At 47.5% G+C, this 22348-nt stretch overlaps 2 protein-coding genes across 3 annotated transcripts in view; both read right to left on the reverse strand.

Annotated features, from left to right (window-relative positions):
- The window catches only part of IQCF1 (IQ motif containing F1), a 188640-nt gene extending 180705 nt beyond the window's left edge, over nt 1-7935 (reverse strand). The window contains exon 1 of the mRNA XM_012771661.3: nt 7925-7935. The gene's annotated coding sequence lies outside the window, so the exon portion shown is untranslated. The remainder of the gene's footprint in view (nt 1-7924) is intronic.
- POC1A (POC1 centriolar protein A) overlaps nt 1-22348 on the reverse strand; it is a 73930-nt gene that overhangs the window by 29556 nt on the left and 22026 nt on the right. For both annotated transcript variants that reach the window (XM_012771495.2, XM_012771496.2), the window contains exons 8-9: nt 17403-17471; nt 14696-14791 (exon numbers count right to left, since the gene is read on the reverse strand). In XM_012771495.2, coding sequence (XP_012626949.1) covers nt 14696-14791; nt 17403-17471 — 165 coding nt within the window. The remainder of the gene's footprint in view (nt 1-14695; nt 14792-17402; nt 17472-22348) is intronic.

The raw sequence follows: 22348 nt of genomic DNA on the forward strand, positions 1-22348 counted from the left end.
ATTGCTCTTTGAAAGACTCTGTTAAGAAAATGAAAAGAAAAACCACAGACTGGGAGAAAATATTTGCAAATTACATATCCGGTAAAGGACTTATATGCAGGATATACAAAGAACTTTTAAAACTCAATAAAGAGAAAACAAACAACCCAATTAAGAAAAATAGGCAAAAGATTTAAACAGACACTTCTTCAAAGACAAATGGCAATATATATATAGATATATTTATATCTATATATAAAGATGGCAAACAAACTTAAAAAGAGGCCAGGTGCAGTGGCTCCTGTAATCCCAGCACTCTGGGAGGCCAAGGCAGGAGGAGCACTTGAGCTCAGGAGTTTGAGACCAGCCTGAGCAAGAGTGAGATCCCATATCTACTAAAAATAGAAAAATTAACCAGGCGTTATGGCGTGCACCGGTAGTCCCAACTACTCGGGAGGCTGAGGTAGGAGGATCGCTTGAGTCCAGGAGTTTGAAGTTGCAATGAGCTACGATGACGTCACAGCACTCAAGCCTGGGCAACAGAGCAAGACTCTGTCTCACAGAACATAAAATAAAAAAAACAAAAAAATTCTCTACATCATTAATCATTATGGAAATGCAAGCTAAAACCACAGTGAGATACCAGTATGTTAAAGTTAAAAACAACTGACCATACCAAGTGTTGGTGAGGAAATAGAGAAACTTCAACTCTTATACACTGCTGGCACCAATGTAAGATGGTACAACCATTTTGGAAAACAGGCTGAAAGTTACTTAAAAGGTTAAATGTACACTTATTATATGTCCTAGCTATTCCACTCCTAGGTATTTACTCAAGAAAAATGGAAGCGTATGTCTATAGAAAAATACATACATGAAAGTTCACAGCAGCTTTATTTGTAATAGCCAAAAACTGAAAATATGCACATGTTCACCAACAGATAAACAAACATATTGGGGTATATCCATCTGATAGAGTAGTACTCACCCACAAAAAGGAATGAACTACTCATACATGTAACAATATGGGTCAATCTCAAATTAGGCTGAGTGAAAGAAACCAGGCCAAAAAGAATATATAACTGTATAATTCCATTTATATCAAATTCTAAAACATATTAACTAGTCTATAGTGACTAATCTATAGTAATCTGGGCCTAGAGGTGGAGGGGGTGGATTGACTATGGAGAAGCATAAGGAAACTTTTTGGGATGATAGAAATATTCTATTTCTTGATTGTGGTGGTGGTTACAAGACCATTCCTGCTTGTCAAAACTCAGAGAACGGTTCGCTTTTTAAAATGGTGAATGTTACTATTTGTAAATTATAAAGCCTGACCAAAACAGAAAAAGATGTGGTTACAACCGCAATGTCCCTAGGAGCCCAAGCTACGCATCATGTGACAGACTTGATATTACCCATCACTGCCACTCTGCACTCAAGGTGAAAATCACCACCACTTCACAGGACATTACCAAAAGGCAAAACCCAAGGCTGAAGACCCCAGGCAAGGCCCACAAGGCCCACCATCAGTCTGGGAATTACAGTTTCCAAATGCAGAGAGCCAGAGAGTCACACTTCAGTGGAGTTCAATTCCCAAAGCCTCAATCTCCCAATAGAAGTTAAAAAGCAGCAGACATCCCCAGGCAGAGTGTCCCAAGCAGTGGCTACCTAGTTATGGAGTGTCAGGCCTTAGCTGCTTAGGGGTCCACACATAGCTTGACAGGGGCTAGAAGCCAGGAGTGGCTGAGCTTGACCATAAGATGGTATAAGCTGCCTTGGCAGAATATCCACCTCTGGGGGGTGGAGTGGACAAATATTAACAACTGCTCAAGGTAGAAATTTCTCCTTTTAATTTCTAACACTGGACCTCGCCCTCTGTCCAGCCTGCTTCTGAAACTGAAATTCTGTAATGGACAAAAGTATCCAGGAACTGGTCCATGGTTTGAGACTGGGCCAGAGAAGGGAGAAGGAGGTAACATGAAGCTAAGAGCTGGGCTATCTCACTCATGTCCTTCTTGGACAGACCCAGGTGGGCATCCTGTCTGGCTGCTGCCCACTTAAAACAACAAAGCATGTCACTACATTCCCAAAGCAGGGCTGAGTGCAAAACAGGAAGAAATGTACGTGTGCGCACATGCGCGCACACACACGCATGCACGAATATGCTGATTAAATCTTTTCACTGACTCTTTCACTGGACTGTGCATTGCTTGTCTAAGTTAGGATAAGGAGACTCACAGGCACAGATGTGTCTTAGTCCTGGCCTCAGGCCTTTAGCTTGGACAATTTGCCTTCATGAGCAGTTAACAGGCATCCATGTCTGCCTGCCTCCGTGTTTGCTAAACCTGGCCCTGGAGAGGGAGGCAGAGAACAGGACAGAGCTCACTTGGGCTCAGCCTCACATCCAGCTTCTCAAGTGGAAAAGGCACGGCTGTTTTCCCAAATCAAAACTCAAAAGAAACCCTGGTACTGTATTCACCACACACATTTGCAGACTAGATATACTACAGCCTTATTTGCCCTGTAATTTAGTGTTCCGGCCTGGAATCCAACAAGAGAGGAAATTTCTGGTTCTAAACATAGCTCTGAACTCAAGAGGAATTTTGGTTTCTTAAAACCATCTAACTTTTGGCAGTCCTGCCAATGTTCTTCTGAGTAGCCTGAGCATGAGGGTGGAGACTGGTACTGCTGTTGGCTTTCACTTAGGGTATGAACATACAGGGTGCCTTTTCACGTTCCTCACGCCAGGGCTGCAAGGACAGCAGGGTGCTGGGTCACCTGTGAAAGCTCAGGAACACAGAGACACAAGACCTGGCCACCTCTAAACCAAACAAGATGCTCCACAACCACAGATCACAGTCAGGCCTCAGAGCCACCCTTTGACTCTAGGCTCCCACCAATGGGAAACAGACAATGTGTTCTTTGGACTAAAAATTGTGAAGAGGCTGGAGAGTGGGTCTAACATGGAGGATAAGGAATCTGCATGCCTGACCAACTCCTGGATTCCAGCCTTTGGCACACTAAACAGTGCTGCCCAGGTCCCAGGACCACAAGCACCTCTCATTCTATTACACCTGTGTCGCTCAGAGGCGTTGAACATGTGGGAAATGCTATTAACAAATGCACAAACCAAGGAACCTCCTCTCCTCATACAAGCCCAAGTCAAGCCCGAGGCCTCCACGCCAGAGCTGTGACAGCCACCCCTGGGCTAACCCCCACCTATCTGATGGCTCCCCGGACTCACTCTGCAAGGGTTTCCAAGTATTTCCCCACACAGGAAAGGAGGGATTTTTCAAAAGAGTGAAAAGATTGCCTTGGAAGGCAGGAAATGGAACGTTCGTTATTCCGTGCCCAAATGTACCCCCAGGAACAACAAGTGGAGCAGGGAACTCTGTCCTATTGAAATAACACACTCAGGGGAGGGGATCCGTGGGGGCGAAGGAGACGACAAAGGGAGGGAAGACTAAGCAATTTCAAACTAGTAGAGGCTGTGATAAAGCAAGCAGCCATGCCCATCACGTAGTAAGAACATTCCTTGGCATGGAGGAAGTCCCTGGCCCTCTTCCCTGGAGGGGTTCTAAGGTGGGCAAGAAAACAACCTCCAGTTTTTAGGGGCTGGAGCCCTCCAGATCATTATACTTGTTACAGCCAGAAACACACACTGGTGGGCAGAAAGGCAGGGTTGGGTTCAGGAACACAGAGGCGGAGAGGGCAGGGCAGGGTGGTGGGGTCTGGGACCTGAGCAGCCTACAGAAGCCTTAGGAGCAAGCAGGTCCATCCCAGGCCAGGACCACATCCCTGCTGACAGTCTGTCCTGGAGTTGCTGGAGCAGATGCACCTTGGGAGCACCCTCAACCCCACTCTGCAAGCCCCATGTTGGTGCCCAGTACCTGTGTAAGATTATTCCCCCTGAACACATGAGCTCCTTTTAGGGCTGCTCTTATTCAGTTCAGTTCCACAAACATTTCCAAGGGCCCACTATAGACTGGTGCTGAGTATCTTAGGGTTACCTACTGCCTACCTGGAGACAGAAATGCCTACCCTTCCCATAGCAAACACTTGAACAAAGGCACCCTGAGACGGAGAAGATTAAGGATTCTAATAAAGCCCAAGTGTTGACTGTAGATTTTTTTTAATTAAACTGCTTTGAACTAATTTTAGACTTGGAGAAAAGTTGCAAAAAATAGTAGAGAATTTCCATATATCCCTCTCCCTGTGTTAACATCTTATATAATCATAGGACAATGACCAGAACAGGAAATTAGCACTGAGACAAAACCATTAACCAAACTGGGTACCCCACTTGAGCTTTACCAGTTTTTCTACTAATATCCTTGAATCCAGACGTTCCAGAATTCTACCTAGGGTTTCACATTGCATTTATCATATATCTAGCTCCTCCTGCAATCTGTGTCAGTTCCTTAGTCCTTACCTATCTTTCATGACCTTGATACTTTGGAAGAATATTGATTAGTTATTTTGTCAAATGTCCCTCAGTTTGGGTCTGTCTGATGTTTTTCATGATTAGATTCAAGTTACAAATTTTGACACCACCACAAAAGTGATCTGCATGCTAGCACAGGGTTCACGCAGACAGGACTGTATACATTACTGGTGGTGCTGACTTGATCAATAATGACACTGACCTCTCTGCCACGTTGCTCTAATGCAAAGCTCCTGTGTAGTTAATTATGGGGGGGGGGCCTGTAGATTTTTGAAAGGGAATGTGTTGCTGTCATTACAAATTCCATGTGTCAGCCCAGCTTGCTGATGGCTGCAGCTGCCCCACAGATGAGAGGCATCTAATGAAGATGAGCGGCAGAGCCGACATCTCTGGAAGACGCCAAGGCTCTCAGTGACAAAGAGGAACAGTAGCGGTTTATTTATAGATCTACTTGAAGACAGCTCATTGTAACTACTGGAGTTGAATTTTTAAAACCTGAGGAACAAAGGCTAGCTATTTTAAACTCTCCTTGCACTTAGTTCAATGGAGTGTGTTAGAGCCACTGACCACACCCCTGGCATTACTCCCAAGCTCTGTAATTCATATTTTGTGCAGCAGTACAGGACTCGAGACAAGCCTGCCAAGACAGATAACCAGGACTGGCTCTGCCCAATGCACAGAAGCAGTGGGTCTCAGCCCAACCAAAACCCTCCACCAGGCGCCCCATGCTTTCTAGGGAGGAGTCTCAGGAGGCCATGTCCCAAGGGATCTCATGGCCTCTCTTTTCCTGGAAAATGAAGTTGCAGACAACTGTTGAAACCAAAGTTACATCACCTCTCTTACTCCCTCCCTCCCTCTGCAGGCTTTGAAAAGGGCCAGCACCCCCCAGCGATGCCTGCCCCAGGACAGCTGACAGTAGCTGGCCCACCTGTGCCTTACATATCTCTAGGAAGGAACAAGGCGCTCACAGTATCAACCCTCCCTGAGGATAGTGGGAGGGTGGCGTGAGCCCAGAAGCCTTTCTCTCTGCCCAGCCCAGAAATAGCTCCAGGCCAAAAACTCCTCAGCCGCCCCACGCACCAGAACCAGGGACAGGGATGAGAGGGCCAAGGGTTTTCTCAAAGCTTCTCGTGTCCTTATTTGAACAAAAAATCATAAAAAGAACATTTCTGACACAATGCAGAAAATGAATATGGACTAGGTATTTGATATGAAGGAATTATTAATTTTGTTAGATGTGATAAGAGCATTGCCATTATGTAACTAAGAAAACTCCTTATTTAGGGGAAAATGATCTGGAATTAAAAAAATATTCTAACCCTTCTAAAAAGTGTGAGTGGAGACAGACAAAATAAGATTGGTAAAATGCTTAAGCTAGGTGAGGGGTACATGGAGGTTTGTTATATTATTCTCCCTATCTTTTGTACTAATTTGAAAATTTCCACAATACAAAGGTGTTTTGTTTAATAAAAAAAAAAGCTTCCTAGTGACTGACATGAGCCGTGGAGCTGAGGCCAGGTGAGTGGGACCCCAACAGGAAGCTGAGCCTCAGGATCACCCCTACTCCAATGTCCTGGGATTTGCAAGCATAGGAGGCAAATGACTTTGTCTAAGTCCATGGAATGTTCTAACCAGCCTTTGGCACTGTCACAGAGAAAGCCCCTGATGGCACCAAGAGTATTCAGCAAATCCTACAGCAATGTCCAGACCTTCAAAGAAACTAATTGTAAGATAATCTCCATGGAAACCATCTATTCTGATTTTTTTCCATGGTAACCAATAAGAACATAAACATAAGCACTATCCAACACCCTTACACCACATGGGCAATGCTGCTATCCAATCTGGAAAGCATAAACCACAAAGGGTTTTTTCCATTTAAAATGAAAAGAAGTTCTGAAACTTCTAGTCCAGACACACAGACTCTAACACCCTCTATTGCTCAGTCACTGCCCATAACACCCCATGTCATCTGCCCCCAAACTGATAAATGAGGCTAGAAAGTGGCTTCCTTCATGTAATCTGGGAACATCAAAAATGTCAAAAGGAAAGAGTCAGGGCGTGCCTCTAGCCTCACACACTCAACCCATGCTGCCCACTGTTTGCAGGCATCAGTCCTCCTAACTTTGATTTCCTGAGCATTTTATGTACCAGGCACATGCTGAACACTGCAGCAAGAGCAAGGCCCCAGCCCTCCAAGGAGATAGGCTAGGTTTACCAATAACTGACAATGGGAAAGGGGGCTGCTCTGGGGAGGAGAGTGCTCTGGAGACATGGAGCAGAAAGAATTCACCAGCTGCTGGCCTTCTGAGAAGGCTACATGGGAAGAAACTAAAAGGATGAGTGCAACCTGCTGGGAACAGGGGACAGTGGCCCAAAGAATCATAGTCAGACTTAAGCAACTTGGTTTATTTCTACATATGGCTCATTTCTTCCATTTTCAGGTTTCTGAGTTTGAAAAAAGAGAATGAAACCAAAAGGAAAGATTCTCAAGTGCCAAAGGCCTCAGTTCTTGTCCATCCCCTCTGCTTTACACCACACAATTAGTGCAAGATTCTTCTTGTGGCCTCTCTTGTGGAGAGGTGACTTGTCAGTGTATGGCCTGATGGGGATGCAGATTACTTGTCATCACCATAAGCAAAATGGCAGTGGCATGGCAGTGGCACAGCAGTGGCCCTAGTGGCTGAAATGAAAGGTGTTCCAAGGCCCGCAGCCTGGCCCTGACTGGGGCCCTTGTAGTGAAGCATCACAATGTTGAGACCCCCATTGTCCTTTGTCCTGTGACACAGGCTCATTTCTCCACAAGCAAATGTGGAATCTCCAATATCATGAACCCAAGCTTTGGCTGCCAGGGGGAAGGAAAACCCAAAACAGTTCTGATACTCTTGAAAGAGATAACAGAACTCTCCAACAGGGTTTTTGTGGCCAGGTTTATGCACCAGATATGTCCCAATGCACACAGAGCTGGACCCAAGGGCCTCCAGGCTTTGTCTAGATTCCTGAGTCAGGTCCCTCTGGCTTCATGACATTGTCTGTGTTAACATGCCTTGCCCTAGATGTCTGCAAACACACTTCCCATTGGTTTAAGTCATCAATTAGGCCTTCCTTCCTCAGCATCATGCATGACACATTAATAGGAACATCTCAATACCCAGTGGGGCCCTGAGCCCAAGGATAGAGGGAGCTTTATGTGTTGAGGATTTGGGCCCCAGGAAGTCAACCCTTTTCCAAATTGAGTAATTGCTTGGGCATCTTCTGACTCACCTGCAGCAGGCAGAAAGCCAGGAGTCCCCTTTAATAGTTTTGAAAAATTAGGAGCCAGAATTGGAGTCAAATGGACGAGGGAGAGGCTTCTCTCTCAAACACATAAATCCAAGCTTCATATTCCTGTTCCAAATACCCACAACACCCCTCTTACTAAGCATCCTCTCAAATCCACACTTCTCTCTACTATTGAAAGCAAATGCCAGGCCAGAAATTTGTGTTCTCAGTAAAAGACCCATGTACTCCATGTGCCTAAATAAAAAAGCTAATCTGCTATATAGTCTGAATGTCTGTATCCCCTCAAAATCCCTATGTTGAAATCCTAATCCCAAGGTAATAGTATTAGGAGGCAGGGGACTTTGGAGGTAATTAGGTTATGAGGGTGGAGTCTTCAGGATTGGGATTAGTGCCCTTATAAATTAAGCACAGTTTACTGGGCATCTACCCAAAAGATCCAATGACACTCTACAAAAAAGACACCTGCACTCGAATGTTTATAGCAGCACAATTCATAATTGCAAGGCTGTGGAAACAGCCCAAGTGCCCATCAATCCAAGAATGGATTAATAAAATGTGGTATATGTATACCATGGAGTACTATTCAGCTAAGAAACAACGGTGATATAGCACATCTTATATTTTCCTGGTTAGAGCTGGAACCCATACTACTAAGTGAAGTATCCCAAGAATGGAAAAACAAGCACCAAATATACTCACCAGCAAACTGGTATTAACTGAGTAACACCTAAGTGGACACATAGGAACTACATAATATGGTATAGGGCAGGTGGGGGGTGGGTGGGTATATACATACATAATGAGTGAGATGCACACCATCTGGGGGATGGTCATGCTGGAAACTCAGACTTGTGGGGGGAGGGGGGTAAAGGGCATTTATTGAAACCTTAAAATCTGTACCCCCATAATATGCCGAAATAAATAAATAAATAAATAAATAAATAAATAAATAAAAATAAATTAAGCACAGAGACCTAGCTAACCCTCATGAACATGTGAGGACAAGTGAGAAGGGGCCATCTATGAACCAGAAAACAGACCTTCACCAGTTACCGAATCTGTGGCACCTTGTTTAGACTTCCTAGTATCCGGAACTATGAGAAATAAAAGTTTATACTCTACCTAGTCTACAGTATTTTGTTATACCAGTCTGAAGGGACTAAAACAAAATCTATTCAGCAGGTGGGAATGGGTCTCTTCTCTCCCCCTCTCCCAACCCTATGACTCCTCAGGCAACATACCTGGAGTGAGAAACCAGATCTTGAAAACCCACACGCATCCAGGACCCCCAGAGATCCTCAGCATAAGGCAAGATCGAGTGCCAAGAATCTCTGTGCCAGGAATCAGGGCCCCAAGAACCCCTAAGTCAAGCCAGCCTGTGGTGGTACCCCAAAACAGAAACATGGCAGCTGAAGTATAGGGACAGGAAGTGGCTAGGGCTGCACCCTCAGACCCAGAGGAACTGGGAAGAAATGGACCATCCTTAAGGAAGCATGAGACTTCAGGTTCAGGTTAGGTATTCTTGACTGACCCTGTCCTCTCTTCCAGAAGACAGTTGTAGCCTTGAGGCTCTGGGGTCTTAGGCACCTTCCCCTATGACTAAGGAGTCATAGGGGTAGCCACTGCGGGAGGAGAGGGGAATGGGTCTGTTTCTACCCACCTCATAGATTTGCCTTCTCATCTGGGAGCACAGAGGACTTGCTTTTGTCATCATGAAACACAACTAATGCCTGCAAGGGTCTAAAAACCAAACTGGAGCCCACAAGGATGGCTTGCAGAGAGGAGTCAACACAGAAAATGATCCTGGTCAGAACTGCCCCTATGTCTACATGCTGTCCCTCGCCCTAGCAGGTTTCGAACACATAATCACCCTGCCTGGCTTTCAGCCAGATAGAGGAGGGGAAAGGAACTTTGTTCAATAGCTAAAGCTTGGTGAGCACTTGCCATGTGCTAGGTAGGGTGCCAAGTGCTGCTTGGCATGCACTACCCATGAAATCTCACGGAAGAGGGCCTGGCATCTCCCATTTGACAGAAGAGAGAACTGGGCCTCACAGAGGTCCAGCCGCTTCCCCAGGATCACAGCCCAGGCGAGGCGGAGACAGGATTCAATCACAGGCTGGTTGAAAGCCAAAATCTAAGCTCCTAACCACAGGTGAGCTTTTCTCCTTAAAATGAGATCTAGAAAGGTGAGCGGAGAAAAGCCTCTCAGCTCCAGAACTCAAGGTTAATGTCTGAACTGGAGAGCAGCCAACCCAGAGAACTCAGGAAGTGGTTTGGGTTTTTTTTTCCAGTTTCACTGAATTACCTAGAACTCTGTGTTCTTCCCCTCCCACCCCACCCAGCACAACTTTTCTTCCCAATTGCACAATGGGCCCTTAGACGTTTGGAGGGAGGGCAAAAACGAGAGTAAATCAAACAAATGCATCTTTGCTATTTAAAAGTCGTTAAAAAATGCTTCTGTTGGCCAGGCGTGGTAGCTCATGCCTGTAATCCCAGCACTCTGGGAGGCCGAGGCAGGAGGATCACTCAAGGTTAGGAGTTTGAAACCAGCCTAAGCAAGGGTGAGACCCTGTCTCTACTAAAAATAGAAATAAATTAATTGGCCAACTGAAAATATATAGAAAAAATTAGCTGGGCATGGTGGCACATGCCCATAGTCCCAGCTACTTGGGAGGCTGAGGCAGAAGGATTGCTTGAGCCCAGGAGTTTGAGGTTGCTGTGAGCTAGGCTGACACCATGGCACTCACTCTAGCCTGGGCAACAGAGTGAGACTCTGTCAAAAAAAAAAAAAAAATGCTTCTGTGGTTGAGGCAGAAGTCTATCTGCAAGCAGGTGCTAAACCCAAGGTTAGCCAAGATACAGGGGTCCTTATACCTTAGGGACAGGCCCCAAAGCATACACAGCAGGAGGGTAGACAAGGATGGGGAGGATGAGAAGGCCTGGGTTGCAGCAGAGAACAGAGCTAACTAAGCATTAGACCCTTGAAAACACCAGCACAAGTACCTGCTATAGACAACTCCCTGGGGCCCCTATCCCTTGCCCCTACACAAGCCCCTCTGGGAGGTGCTCATTTGTCCACAATGGCTCTTCAAAGCTTCCTCCACCCTTGCAGCATGTCATGAGGCAGAACACGGAGCTTTCTGCCCACCCTCAGCCCAGAGCATGGCCTGGAATCCTTCAACTGCAACTTTCTCGCACCACAAGCCCTGAAATCCCTCCTCATGCACAACTCAGCCAAGAATAGAGGGAAAATGGAACCCATTATTCTCATTCTGAATGGCTGGGAAATGGCTTTTGCTTTTCAACATGAAATGTGCCTAAAAATAAGCTGTGAATTTCAACCAGAGGTTGAAAATAGCTCTGCAATGAACAGAGCTCTATTCAGAGTGGGCTCAAGGACAACCTTAATTCCAAGATCTGAGAACTGAAATGCCACAGTCAGAGAAGGGGTCCTGGGTAGGGGGTTTTCCAGGGTGGAGGGACTGTCACAGGCTCAGAGGGCTGCTGCTGCCACGGTCTGCTGGTGGGTGAGAAGAGCAGGGAGTCTATGCTGGGTCTGCCCCTCTGGCTTTTGACTGTTGCACTGGTATGGGCACATGGTCAGGAATTCAATACCCACACCTGGCGTCATGGGCCTCCTAGATCTCCAAATGCCCAGAAGCGTTTCATGTAGCTTCAGGGCCTGAGGCCCAGTGTGTGCACAGAGCTGAAGTGGGCAGAGGGTATCAGATTCACAAGCTCTTGGGGCATGGCTGTGGTGGTCATGGCTCTTTGAGAAGTCAAGCCACCAAAACCATTGACCAGATATTATCTCAGAGCCAGGCAAGCCTTTAGGCAGGAAGGGCAAGAACACACTCCAATTTTAAGTGAAGAAAATCAAGTTGCTAAAGGCAAAAAATCTTTTTTTGTTGTTTACTATCACCTCTACAAGATTCAGGCCAAACAACATTCCTACAAAATGGGCTTCTGTTAGAAACCCAGGCCGAGAAACCTTCAGCCCTGGCTGCTGGTGGGAACACAGATCTGGCCCAATCAGGTAGAGTCCTCATACTGACGGCTGCTAGAATGGCCAGTCCTCACCCCCCTCCCTGCACTCTTCCCATCCTTCCCTGAACCCCTCCCACTTCATTCCTGTGCTCTTCCCCCTGCTAAACCCCAAACCCAGATACATTCCCACACTCCTCTCACTGCTGGATCAGCTTTTCTGGGCTCACTTCTAAGGCAAGAATTACTACACTGATTCTCAACTGGGGGCAATTTTGCCCCCCAGGAGACATTTGGCAATAGCAGAAGACATTTTGGGTTGTCATGACCGGGGTTAGGGAGCATGATGATATTGGCATCTAGTGGGTAAAGGCCAGGAATGCTGGTAAACATCCTACAATGCACAAGATAGCCCCCCACAACAAAGAATCATCTGGGCCAAAATATTGCTAGTGCCAAGGTTGCAAAACCTGGGTTATTGGAAGGCTGGTATGTGGACAGAGCTGGAGAGATAGGGGCTCATCAGACTCACAAGTTCCTGGGACATGGCTGCAGTGCTCTTGGGCTCCCTTTGGGGCTAAGACACCAAGGCCAGCCACAGAATCAGTCCCCACATATTAGCTCAGGGAAACCTTTGGGCAGGAAAGGCAAGAAAACACTCTTCAGCTTTTCTTCCTATTTCAGGAGAAAACCAAACCACTGGACAGTGTTACAAAAAGTAGCTGTCCTCAGTTTGGGAAGAAGAAAAAGTTCTGGAGATGGATGGTGATGGTTACATAACATTGTGAATATATTTCATGTTATTGAACTGTGCACTTAAAAATGGTAACTACAAATTTTATGTTATGTATATTTTACCACAATAAAACAAAACCAACCGACCAAAAAACCTAGCTCTCCTCTTGACTTAGAAGTCCTGAGATCAGAAAAGCCCTAAATGTGTACAAAATGTGGTACGCATGTGTTGGTCAAAATGTGTGTTTGGAAGAGGACCCATATGTCCAGTCAGAATCTCAAAGTGGCTTATGACAAACAAGGAAAGAGCCCTGACCTCCAGCAAGAATGATTTTAGGATTAACAAGTCACTTCAAGGGGTAGCAGAGCTCACGTCAGGGCCTGCCTATGGGGGTATTCAGGTACCACTGTGGCATTGGAGGATTGGGAAGAGTGAATGCTCTGCCTGGGTCCACACAACCAGGGTGCAGACACATTTCTCTGACCTAGCACCCACATCCTTTCCCCTATTTGAGCCCCACATGGTGATGTCCAGTGGGCAGAGCTGTGATGACAACTCTAACATGGGCCTGAAGATATTATAGTTTGGCAACAAGTGGATGCCCTGAGCCCTGCTGAGCTGCTCACCCACCCATGCTTCATCCTGTTGTGCTGCCTTGCCTACCCCATACGTCTTCACTCCAGCTAATTAGGTCCCACAGCTCTGGGAAGCAAAGGTGCCCCATACTCCATCTCTGAGCCAGGACTAAAGGAACAAGAAGCAGTAAGTCCAAGTTACTTTTGTAGTAACTATAAGGAAAAGAACATGGGATTCTCCCCAGCTAGATACTAACCATTCCCAAGAGGCAGATGGCCTCCCCTAGGATGGAAAAAGCGGCCATGCAGCCCTCTGCCACCTGTAGTTTCTTGCCTTGCTCAGAGGGACCAGTACAGTGTACCCCTGGATCTAGGCATCTAAGGCAGGTGAGTAGGCCCCAGAAGTCTCATGTGTGAATCGAGCAGCAGCTTTACCCACCCATTCTGATGAGACAGGAATAACCAGGGCAGCACATGTAAAAAGCCTTGGCTATGCCTGGTCCAGCAAGTGCCCAATAGATGGGAGTCATAGGAAAGAGAGCAGGGATGCAGAGGTTGGTCTGGGCCCCCGGACACCGAACCCTGCAGTCTGAAATGCTTTTCTAGATAGAAGATAAACTGTCAGAAAGCAGAGAATCATGTAACCCAGTTGTTCCCGAACAAACCCAAAAGCTGAGAACTAGCCACGCATTCACAAGTGCAAAGGAGGAATAAAAGCTCCTAGCCAAGGGTCCAGCCAGGAGGGCAACCCTTGGAAGAAAGACCATAAATCCCAATTTGGCCTATTCCTAGAGGCAGCCCCGGCACACAGAACGGGGGCCATAGGGAGGGGGTAGGGATGCAGCGTCTATCTGCTGGAACCACAGAAAGCCCCAGGATAGACTCAGGAAGCTTCCTGGTTCTATTCTGGGACCAATCCTTGACTTGCTGGGGGCCTTGGGCGAGCCACTTCCTGTTGTTTAGGCCAATTTCCGTGTGTGTGAAGGGGAGAACATGCTGCCTCTAAGGTCCAAGGTGGAGATTTTAAACAGCCTGGCCACAGAAGGTTAAAACCCTCAGGGTTCCACAGCCTTGGCTTTAACATTTATTTCAGCCAAAGCTGAATACAACCTTATTTAATGTGACTATATCAGTTACTACATTCTTTCCCCAAATACCTGTCAAAAAATATTAACTATTTTAATTCAGGAACACTGAATGCCCTTTTACCAACAAAGGCACTAAAAATGGTTTGTGGTTGAGGAACTTCCTCTCCATGGTTTAAAAAAAAGAAAGAGAAGTGAGGGCAACAGGACTGGGGCCTTTCTCATTCATTTCAACTGTGGCCTCAGGCCCTGAACCCTCTAGAAGCCCCCACACTTGGGTCCCGTGGCCCAGGACTCAGTATGGGACACGTCCCTCGTGGCTCAAGGCCTCAATAAACCAGCAACATTTGCCATGGAAACACTCCGCATCAAGTGGTCCGGGAGAGAGGGCACCCAGCTTGCTTTAAACATCCTCTCTGTCTCATCTGTTCCCTCTGGATTAGAAACAAAGCACCACAAATACCAAAGTATTATTTGGTAGACGATGAGACCTTACTGGAGTCCCTGTAAGCCTCCAGCCCTCCACCGTCTCCGAGTCCAGTGCTATTCACCATAACCCAGCCTGCCAGAGTCACAGGGTGCAGGACATGCCTGCCAAGCTACTTACCAGATTCCCAGCGGTGCCGGCCAGTGTGGCTGGGGGCCTCTGCACTTTTAGGACTTCTCCATAATCAACATCAAAGTTACTCTTCCAAACCATCACCTGCCAAAACCAACAAGCATACAGAATTAGGGGGAGAAAACCGCTTGTCAGTCCTCCTTCACTGAGAAAGTGGGCCCAGAGGCCAGGCCCATGTTCTGGGCCATGGAGGTATAGTGGTCCCCATCTGACACCCCAACTTGACTCTGGGACCTGCCCCATCTCCTTGAGGGGTAGGTTCTTTTGACAGGTCTCAAGAGGACCTGGATGTGCCACCAGGATGGAACGTCACTGTGTGGCACCACAGAGCTTTGGCACTTGCTGGTCCTTCTGCCTGGGGTATCCCAGGCTCAAGCTTTGCATGGCTGGCTCTTTCTCAGGCTCAAGTGTCTGCTTCAACACCACCTTCTCAAAGAGGCCTTCTGTGGCCTCCTACTAATTTTTATCATAGACCTCTGTTTCCTTTCATAGCACCAGAGTCAGTAGTTATTTAATCTATGTGTCCCTTTTCCTTGTTTATCATCTTTTTCCCCACTAAAAAAAAAACACCTGAAGGTAGTGGCCTGGACTGTTACACTGTGAGAAGTGGTTAACATATGGACTCCAGGCCAGACCACTGGGGTTAAGATCCTGGCTCCACTCCCTACTGTGTGGCCCAAGGCAGGGGACTCAACCTCCATTTGTCAGTTCCCTCACCTGTGAAAAGTGGATGATCCTAGTTTCCATCTTACTATGGGAGGCTCACAGGAGACAAATTGTCACAGACACTGGCACCCAGGAAGCATTTGGTAACACAACCATTATCCCAAAGCTATAAAAATCATGTCCTACTATGAATATCTTCCCATAAACAGGATCAAATCCTGAGGCTCCTGGACGAAAGCTGAGGGAAGTGCCAGGTGGGGAGTGAGAGCGCCGCCTGCTGGAGGCTGCTGGCCACATGTGGTGTGTGCTTCTAGGGCACTTTCAGGATAGCTGGCTTGGGTTTCACAGAAGGAACTCTGCAGTGTGGCTAGCGGTTAGCTGAGGCCACAGAATCACCATCATGTTGACACAGGATGAACACTTGATGTGTCCTGGATACCGTCCCCATGAGGATGCAGCTGTGAGGCCGGTCCTTTGGGGAGCTCCTTGCTACTCCCTGAGCAGCTTCCCTGTTTACTGCTCCCATGATGATGGCACCTAGGTAGGGTCTCACATCCATCACCTTACAAACAACATTGGCACACACACCCTTGTTTACGAGTCTTCATGTAACTGTGCAAATCTAACTAGTGAATAAATTCCTAGAAGTGGCTATCATGGATGTGAAGAGTAATGCCAAATGTCACTCCAAAAACATCTCAGAACAGACTTTCAGAAAGCAGCCTGGGAGCTGACAGTAGTGGCTGCTTGAGGAGGGGCCGATGTGGGTGGAGGCCGTACTTTCCACTAGGCAATTGATTTTGCCATGACTGTATTTATGGTGTGAATTTACTGTACCAGTTGTCCTGTCTTCTAAGCAACAAGCCAGGCTTCCATGCTCAGGGAAGGTTCAGGGGTTCCCTAAGCCTTCCTCCTCCTTGTCTGCCAGTTCAGGGGCTGGTGCTGGTGTGAGAAGACACCTGCCATCTCTAATCCTATGGTCAAAGAGTTGGCAACTACCTTCTGCCTTACTGGCAGAGACTCAACCAAAATCAGCACATTTGGCTGGGGCAGGGGCTCATGTAGGCCAATAGGACTGTCTGGGCTGAACAGCCTGAGCTGTGAGGCCCGGCATCAACAGGATGAACATTCTCAGCAATCCACCACATCAACAGCAGCTCAAAACAGCCACCTTTTCCTCCCTGCTTCAGGAGAGTGCAGTACTCTGGACAAGTGGCACTGACTGTGTAGACACTATAGAGAAAAACTGACAGGTAGACTCCTCAGTGCTCCTGGCCTTCCTCCTCAGTGCCAGGCTCTGGGATAGACCCCAGGGCAAGGTGTCCACCAGGAGACAGTTCGTTGGTGTTCAGCAGTCTGGGACAGGAGGCACCAAGGCTGATAGGCTTAGGTCTCAGCACAAAGGGTGACAAGGTGGGACAGGACCTCCTCATAATGTCCTCTCTCTGCAGCCAAAAATATTGACAGTGCCCCTGACTCCACATGCAATGCACTTGTTGGCTGGGAAACAAAGGGAGGCAGATGACAGAGCAGAGGATCCCAGGGCAGGGGCACGGCTCTGAAGTCAGATGGTCCTGGTGCCTGTCCCAGTTCTGTCATCCGCTGGGACTCAGTGTCCTCATCTGAATGGGGACATAAGAGGGCCTGCCCCATAAGGCTGGCATGAGAATTAAATCAGGTATGAAACTCTTGTCACATTGGCCACATTATCAGGCCCACAGTAAGTATACAATAACTATTATCTATTCAATTATAATCAGGAAAAGAACTGAGAAACTTCAACTTTTTCAAGGCAACCATAGCCCAAACTCCTTGCAACCCACACTAGTCTGAGCAGTGAGGGCTGTGAAATCTACCACAAGGGCCCTGGATCTGAGTGTCTCCACCCCATGTTCCATTAGGGCCTCTTCAGTTCCTGAAAGCCACCAAGGAAACTGGTGAAATCTGGCCCATGACCAAGACAGCCTCCAGCCTCTCATTTAGTTCTTAGTAGAATCAGCTCAGATTCCTCAGACCATTCTTTACCTACCTGTTCATCAGAGCCTCCAGAAGCAAAATACTCGCCTGTTCTTGAAAAGGCAACAGTGGTGGCTGGTCCCTAGCAAAACAAAAAAAGAACAAACACCAAAGGTCACTCTAGATTCTAAATGCATGGGAAGAAAACTAGAAGTTCCTGAATGAAAGCAGCAGCAGCAGCAGCAGGATAAAGGGCTGAGAGTCCATCCAGCCCATAGTCCCCCTAAGCTGTGGCCAAGGAGACTGCCTGTGGCCAAGTGCAAATGCCACTACTGTCCTGAGCACCACAACAGGTCAGAGGCCAGGCCATGGGATCATGGGTGGGCACAAATGAGTGAACAGGACAGTCCACACTGGCAGCCCGCCTGGGCTACTTCATCATCCCCGCATCGCCCATAAGAAGCCAGAGGTCAGAGACATGCACTGACTCACCCCAGGCCATAGCACTAGGACCATAACTTGGTCCTTCTGGCCCAGGCCACGCTTCTCCTAACACTGCCCCACTGAAGATAAGTGGGGAGGCTCACGGAGGAGCCAATGGCTCAAGCAGACAGGGCAGTCAGGGGTCCAGGTAACAGGAAGGAGGCTGGGAAGCAGATTACCAAAGGTGCTTGGGCAGTGGAGCAAAGCAAAACATCCCCCTAACCTGCAGGTCACTTTTATTATGTTTGGGCTGTGGGGGAAGATGTGCCTGCTCTGGCTTCCCAGGTACGGAAAATTTGCATGACCATCTTGGTTTTTTATTATTTAAAAAAAATTGTTTTTAGAAACAGGGTCTTGCTCTGTTGCCCCGGCTAGAATGCAGTGGCCAGATTATAGCTCACTGCGGCCTTGAACTCCTGGACTCAAGTAATTCTTCTGCCTCAGCCTCCCAGTTAGCTAGGACTATAGACATGCGCCACCACACCCAGCTAATTTTTCTATTTTTTGTAGAAAAAATACAAAGCCACATGCTCTTGCTATGTGGCTCAGGCAGGTCTTGAACTTCTGGGCTCAAGTGATCCTCCTCCCTCAACCTCCCAAAGTGCTGGGATTACAGGTATGAGCCACCACACCCAGCCTGCATGACCATGTGAAGGGGAATGCCAGGCACGTGCTAGGCAGCACTGTGAGGGCCAGTGAGCACATCCAGGTGTGGTGGGGGGTGTGCACATCTCCTGGTAAAGGAAGGTTCTCCCACAGCCTGAAATCCATTCCAGAAAGATGCACAGAGCAAGATACTATGACCACGGCCACAATCATTTCTTCCTCCCAGTCGAACTTTTATTGTGGCCAGTGCAATGGCATTCCCCAAGCAAAACCAGATAAAAAAGGCTCTCTCCTAGAAGAAGACAGCATAGCCACTGTCATGAAGGCCACCTCAGTTCCTCCAGAGCAGCACAGGGAGTGGAAAGGGCCCAAATGCCCATGAGAGGGGCTTCCAGCAGCACAGCTTTGGCTGAACCATAGACATGGGGAAACTCTGGGAGGCACCTTCCACTCAATGCCAGAAAAGACCAGCAAATTTGGGGATGGAAAAGGAACCCCAAGGCCATAGAGCAAGGCAACTTTGGCCTCCCCAGGAGAGACAAGACAGGCAGGTTGAGAGGTGCCACCCAGGCTTCGGCACACTGGACAGGAGGGAACGTGCCTGCTCATGCCTCCACAATCTACCTGCGGCTCTTATTCTCAGAGGTGCTCACCATGGGGGTGAGGAAGAAGAAAGTGAGTTCACCACCAGTGAACACTTGCTGCTCAGGCTGGTGCAGAGCACTTCACTTGCTTAACCCATGAAATCCTCAGAGGATGGTTTGTGTGTTTACCCTTTGTCTTAGTCCATTTGTGCTGCTATAACAGAATACCTGAGACTAAGTAATCTATAATGAATAGAAATGTATTGGCTCACAGTTCTGGATGCTGGGAAGTTCAAGATTAAGGGGCCAACAGCTGGCAAAGGCTTTCTTGCTGTGTCATCCCATAGCATTGTGGTCCCTAACCCCTGGGGCCAGTCTGTGGCCTGTCAGGGACCAGGTCACAGAGCTCCACCACACCCCACAACCTCCATCCATGGAAAAATTGTCTTCCATGAAACTTAGGAATGGTGGGGTGGGGGTGCACAGCAGAAGGTAGCAGCAGGCAAGCAAGGGAAGCTTCACCTGTATTTAAAGTGACTCCCCATCACTTGCATTACTGCCTGAGCTCTGCCTCCTCCCATGGAAAAACTGTCTTCCAAAAAACTTGTCCCTGGTGCCAAAAAGGTTGGGGACTGCTGCCACAGCAGAAGGGCAAAAAAATGGTGAGAGACAAAAGGGGGCCGAATTCATCCTTTTATCAGGAACTTATTCCCATGATGATAGGCTCACTCCTATAATAACAGCATAAATCCATTCAGGTGGAGGCTGCTCCCATGACCCAAACACCTCCCATTAGGCACCCCCCTCCCAACACCACCACAGTGGAGATCAGATTTCCAACACATGAACTTTGTAGGACACATTGAAACTACAGCACCCCTCCTAAGGGTGCCATGACTAAGCACAAAGGACAAGACCTGAGAAGACACAAAGCAAAGCCTCTGTCTGACCTGTGCCTGTCATCTGCCTGCTTCACATAGTGGAGACACAAGGGCCCAGGTATGCCCCATTCCCAGCAGCCCCAGAAATCCTAAGCCACCATTAACTAGGATAAAGTAGATCCCCTTTTACTAACGAAGAACAATACCCAGTAACATCAGAGAGTGGGAAATACCAGGTATAAAACACCATGGGCTATATGATTCAATCCACAAAACACTGGCTGCATGTGCAGGGCTTGACTGCAGGGTAGGGGCAGGGCATGCATCACTCAGACACCCTTCCAGGTGAACAGTCACCAACAGATAGTCACCAAGGCCTCTGGGGTGGGGTGTAATTTCAGGTAAAATTTTTACTTGATTCTTGGAAATCTTTGCCACTTTCCATACTTTGAATTTTTTAACAGTGAGTATATGGCATAGCTACATTAATATAAAAACAAAACAAAACTATTTTCATTTTGAGGAAAACCAAAAAGGGAACAGAGAAAAATGAAGGAAGCCAGTACATGGAGTGTCACAAAAGATGGGCCCTTTGCCTGCCCAGAGCTCACTGAGTAATGGCAGGCTTCCAAGAAGGCACATCAACTAAGGGACCAAGTACTCCCCTTTCCTGTCATTGCTCAACCACCATATGCCACTCTAGGAATAAGATGTCAGAGGCAGGCCGGGCGCGGTGGCTCACGCCTGTAATCCTAGCTCTTGGGAGGCCGAGGCGGGCGGATTGCTCAAGGTCAGGAGTTCAAAACCAGCCTGAGCAAGAGCGAGACCCCGTCTCTACTATAAATAGAAAGAAATTAATTGGCCAACTGATATGTATATATAAAAAATTAGCCGGGCATGGTGGCGCATGCCTGTAGTCCCAGCTACTTGGGAGGCTGAGGCAGAAGGATCACTCGAGCCCAGGAGTTTGAGGTTGCTGTGAGCTAGGCTGACGCCACGGCACTCACTCTAGCCTGGACAACAAAGCGAGACTCTGTCTCAAAAAAAAAAAAAAAAAAAAAAAAAGATGTCAGAGGCAGAGCAGCAGAAAGAGTAGCAGAACCATGGAAGAATGTGGCTGGCAGCCCAGAAGCCCGCAGCCTGCAGCCCACAGCTCTGCATAAGGATCAAGACCAGAGGGCAGGTGTTAGAACCCCTCTAGGTAAGAATCCCTAGTGCTTTCCCCAGACACTAAGCCTCAGGAAACTCAGGGATGGAGCCAGCAACAAGCTGTGTGGGGCCCACAGTCTTCTTCAACAGCGCCTATTTACCAAGAGGACTGCAGGCCTCCTGCTCCACATACCTCCGTATTCCTGGAAAGAGTGGCCTTCCATGAAGACTCCTGATCGTCTGCCTAGGTAGGGTCTATGCAGGCAGCCCTGGGTAGTCAGAGGATGGCACAGAACACTAGCACTGGGCTCTGCTGTGGGCCAGAGCCAACATGGACTAGACTATAGAAAGGATTCTCTAACCCAAGATAAAAAAAAAAAAAAAAGCAAGAAGAATTGAAAAACAAATAAAAGATAAAAAAAGTTTAAAAACAACAACAAAAGGGCCGGGCGCAGTGGCTCACGCCTGTAATCCTAGCTCTCTGGGAGGCCGAGGCGGGAGGATTGCTCAAGGTCAGGAGTTCAAAACCAGCCTGAGCAAGAGCGAGACCCCATCTCTACTATAAATAGAAAGAAATTAATTGGCCAACTGATATGTATATAAAAAAAAAATTAGCCGGGCATGGTAGCGCATGCCTGTAGTCCCAGCTACTTGGGAGGCTGAGGCAGAAGGATCGCTCGAGCCCAGGAGTTTGAGGTTGCTGTGAGCGAGGCTGACGCCACGGCACTCACTCTAGCCTGGACAACAAAGCGAGACTCTGTCTCAAAAAAAAAAAAAAAAAAATAACAACAACAACAAAAAAAAAAGAAAGGATTCTTCACTGATGACATGCTTCAGGCCTTGGTGACCCCAAATAGTCTGGGCCCCTGCCAACCTTCTAGGTCCTCTCTTTCTCCCCTTCTCAATGCTCTGGGCCACTGTTGAGGACAGTTCACTGCTCCCCCAAAACCGTGAGCTAGACAGAAAGGGTCTTCCCTTTACATTCTTTTTGTCACCTCCTGCACTGAGCTCTTAATTCAGGTATTTTCAATCTTTCTTTCGAACAAATTAATTTAAGGCTACAAATTTGCCCCTGATGACTACATTCAAGAGATCTCAGAAGTCTCCAGTATGTAACATTTTCACTGCCATTCACTTCCAAATGTTTAGTTGCCACTGCAATTTCCCCTTTAGCCCATCAGTTGTTTGTGAGCTCTAGTTTCCCAACCCTGGGCACCTGGGGGAGTCTCTTTTATCACTGCCAATGACTAGTTATGATACATCTCTTTGAGACTGTTCTATCTTCATAATGGCTTATTCCTTGTATTTAATTAATC

The sequence above is a fragment of the Microcebus murinus genome, chromosome 1 (assembly GCF_040939455.1).
Source record: "Microcebus murinus isolate Inina chromosome 1, M.murinus_Inina_mat1.0, whole genome shotgun sequence".
Lineage (NCBI taxonomy): Eukaryota > Metazoa > Chordata > Mammalia > Primates > Cheirogaleidae > Microcebus > Microcebus murinus.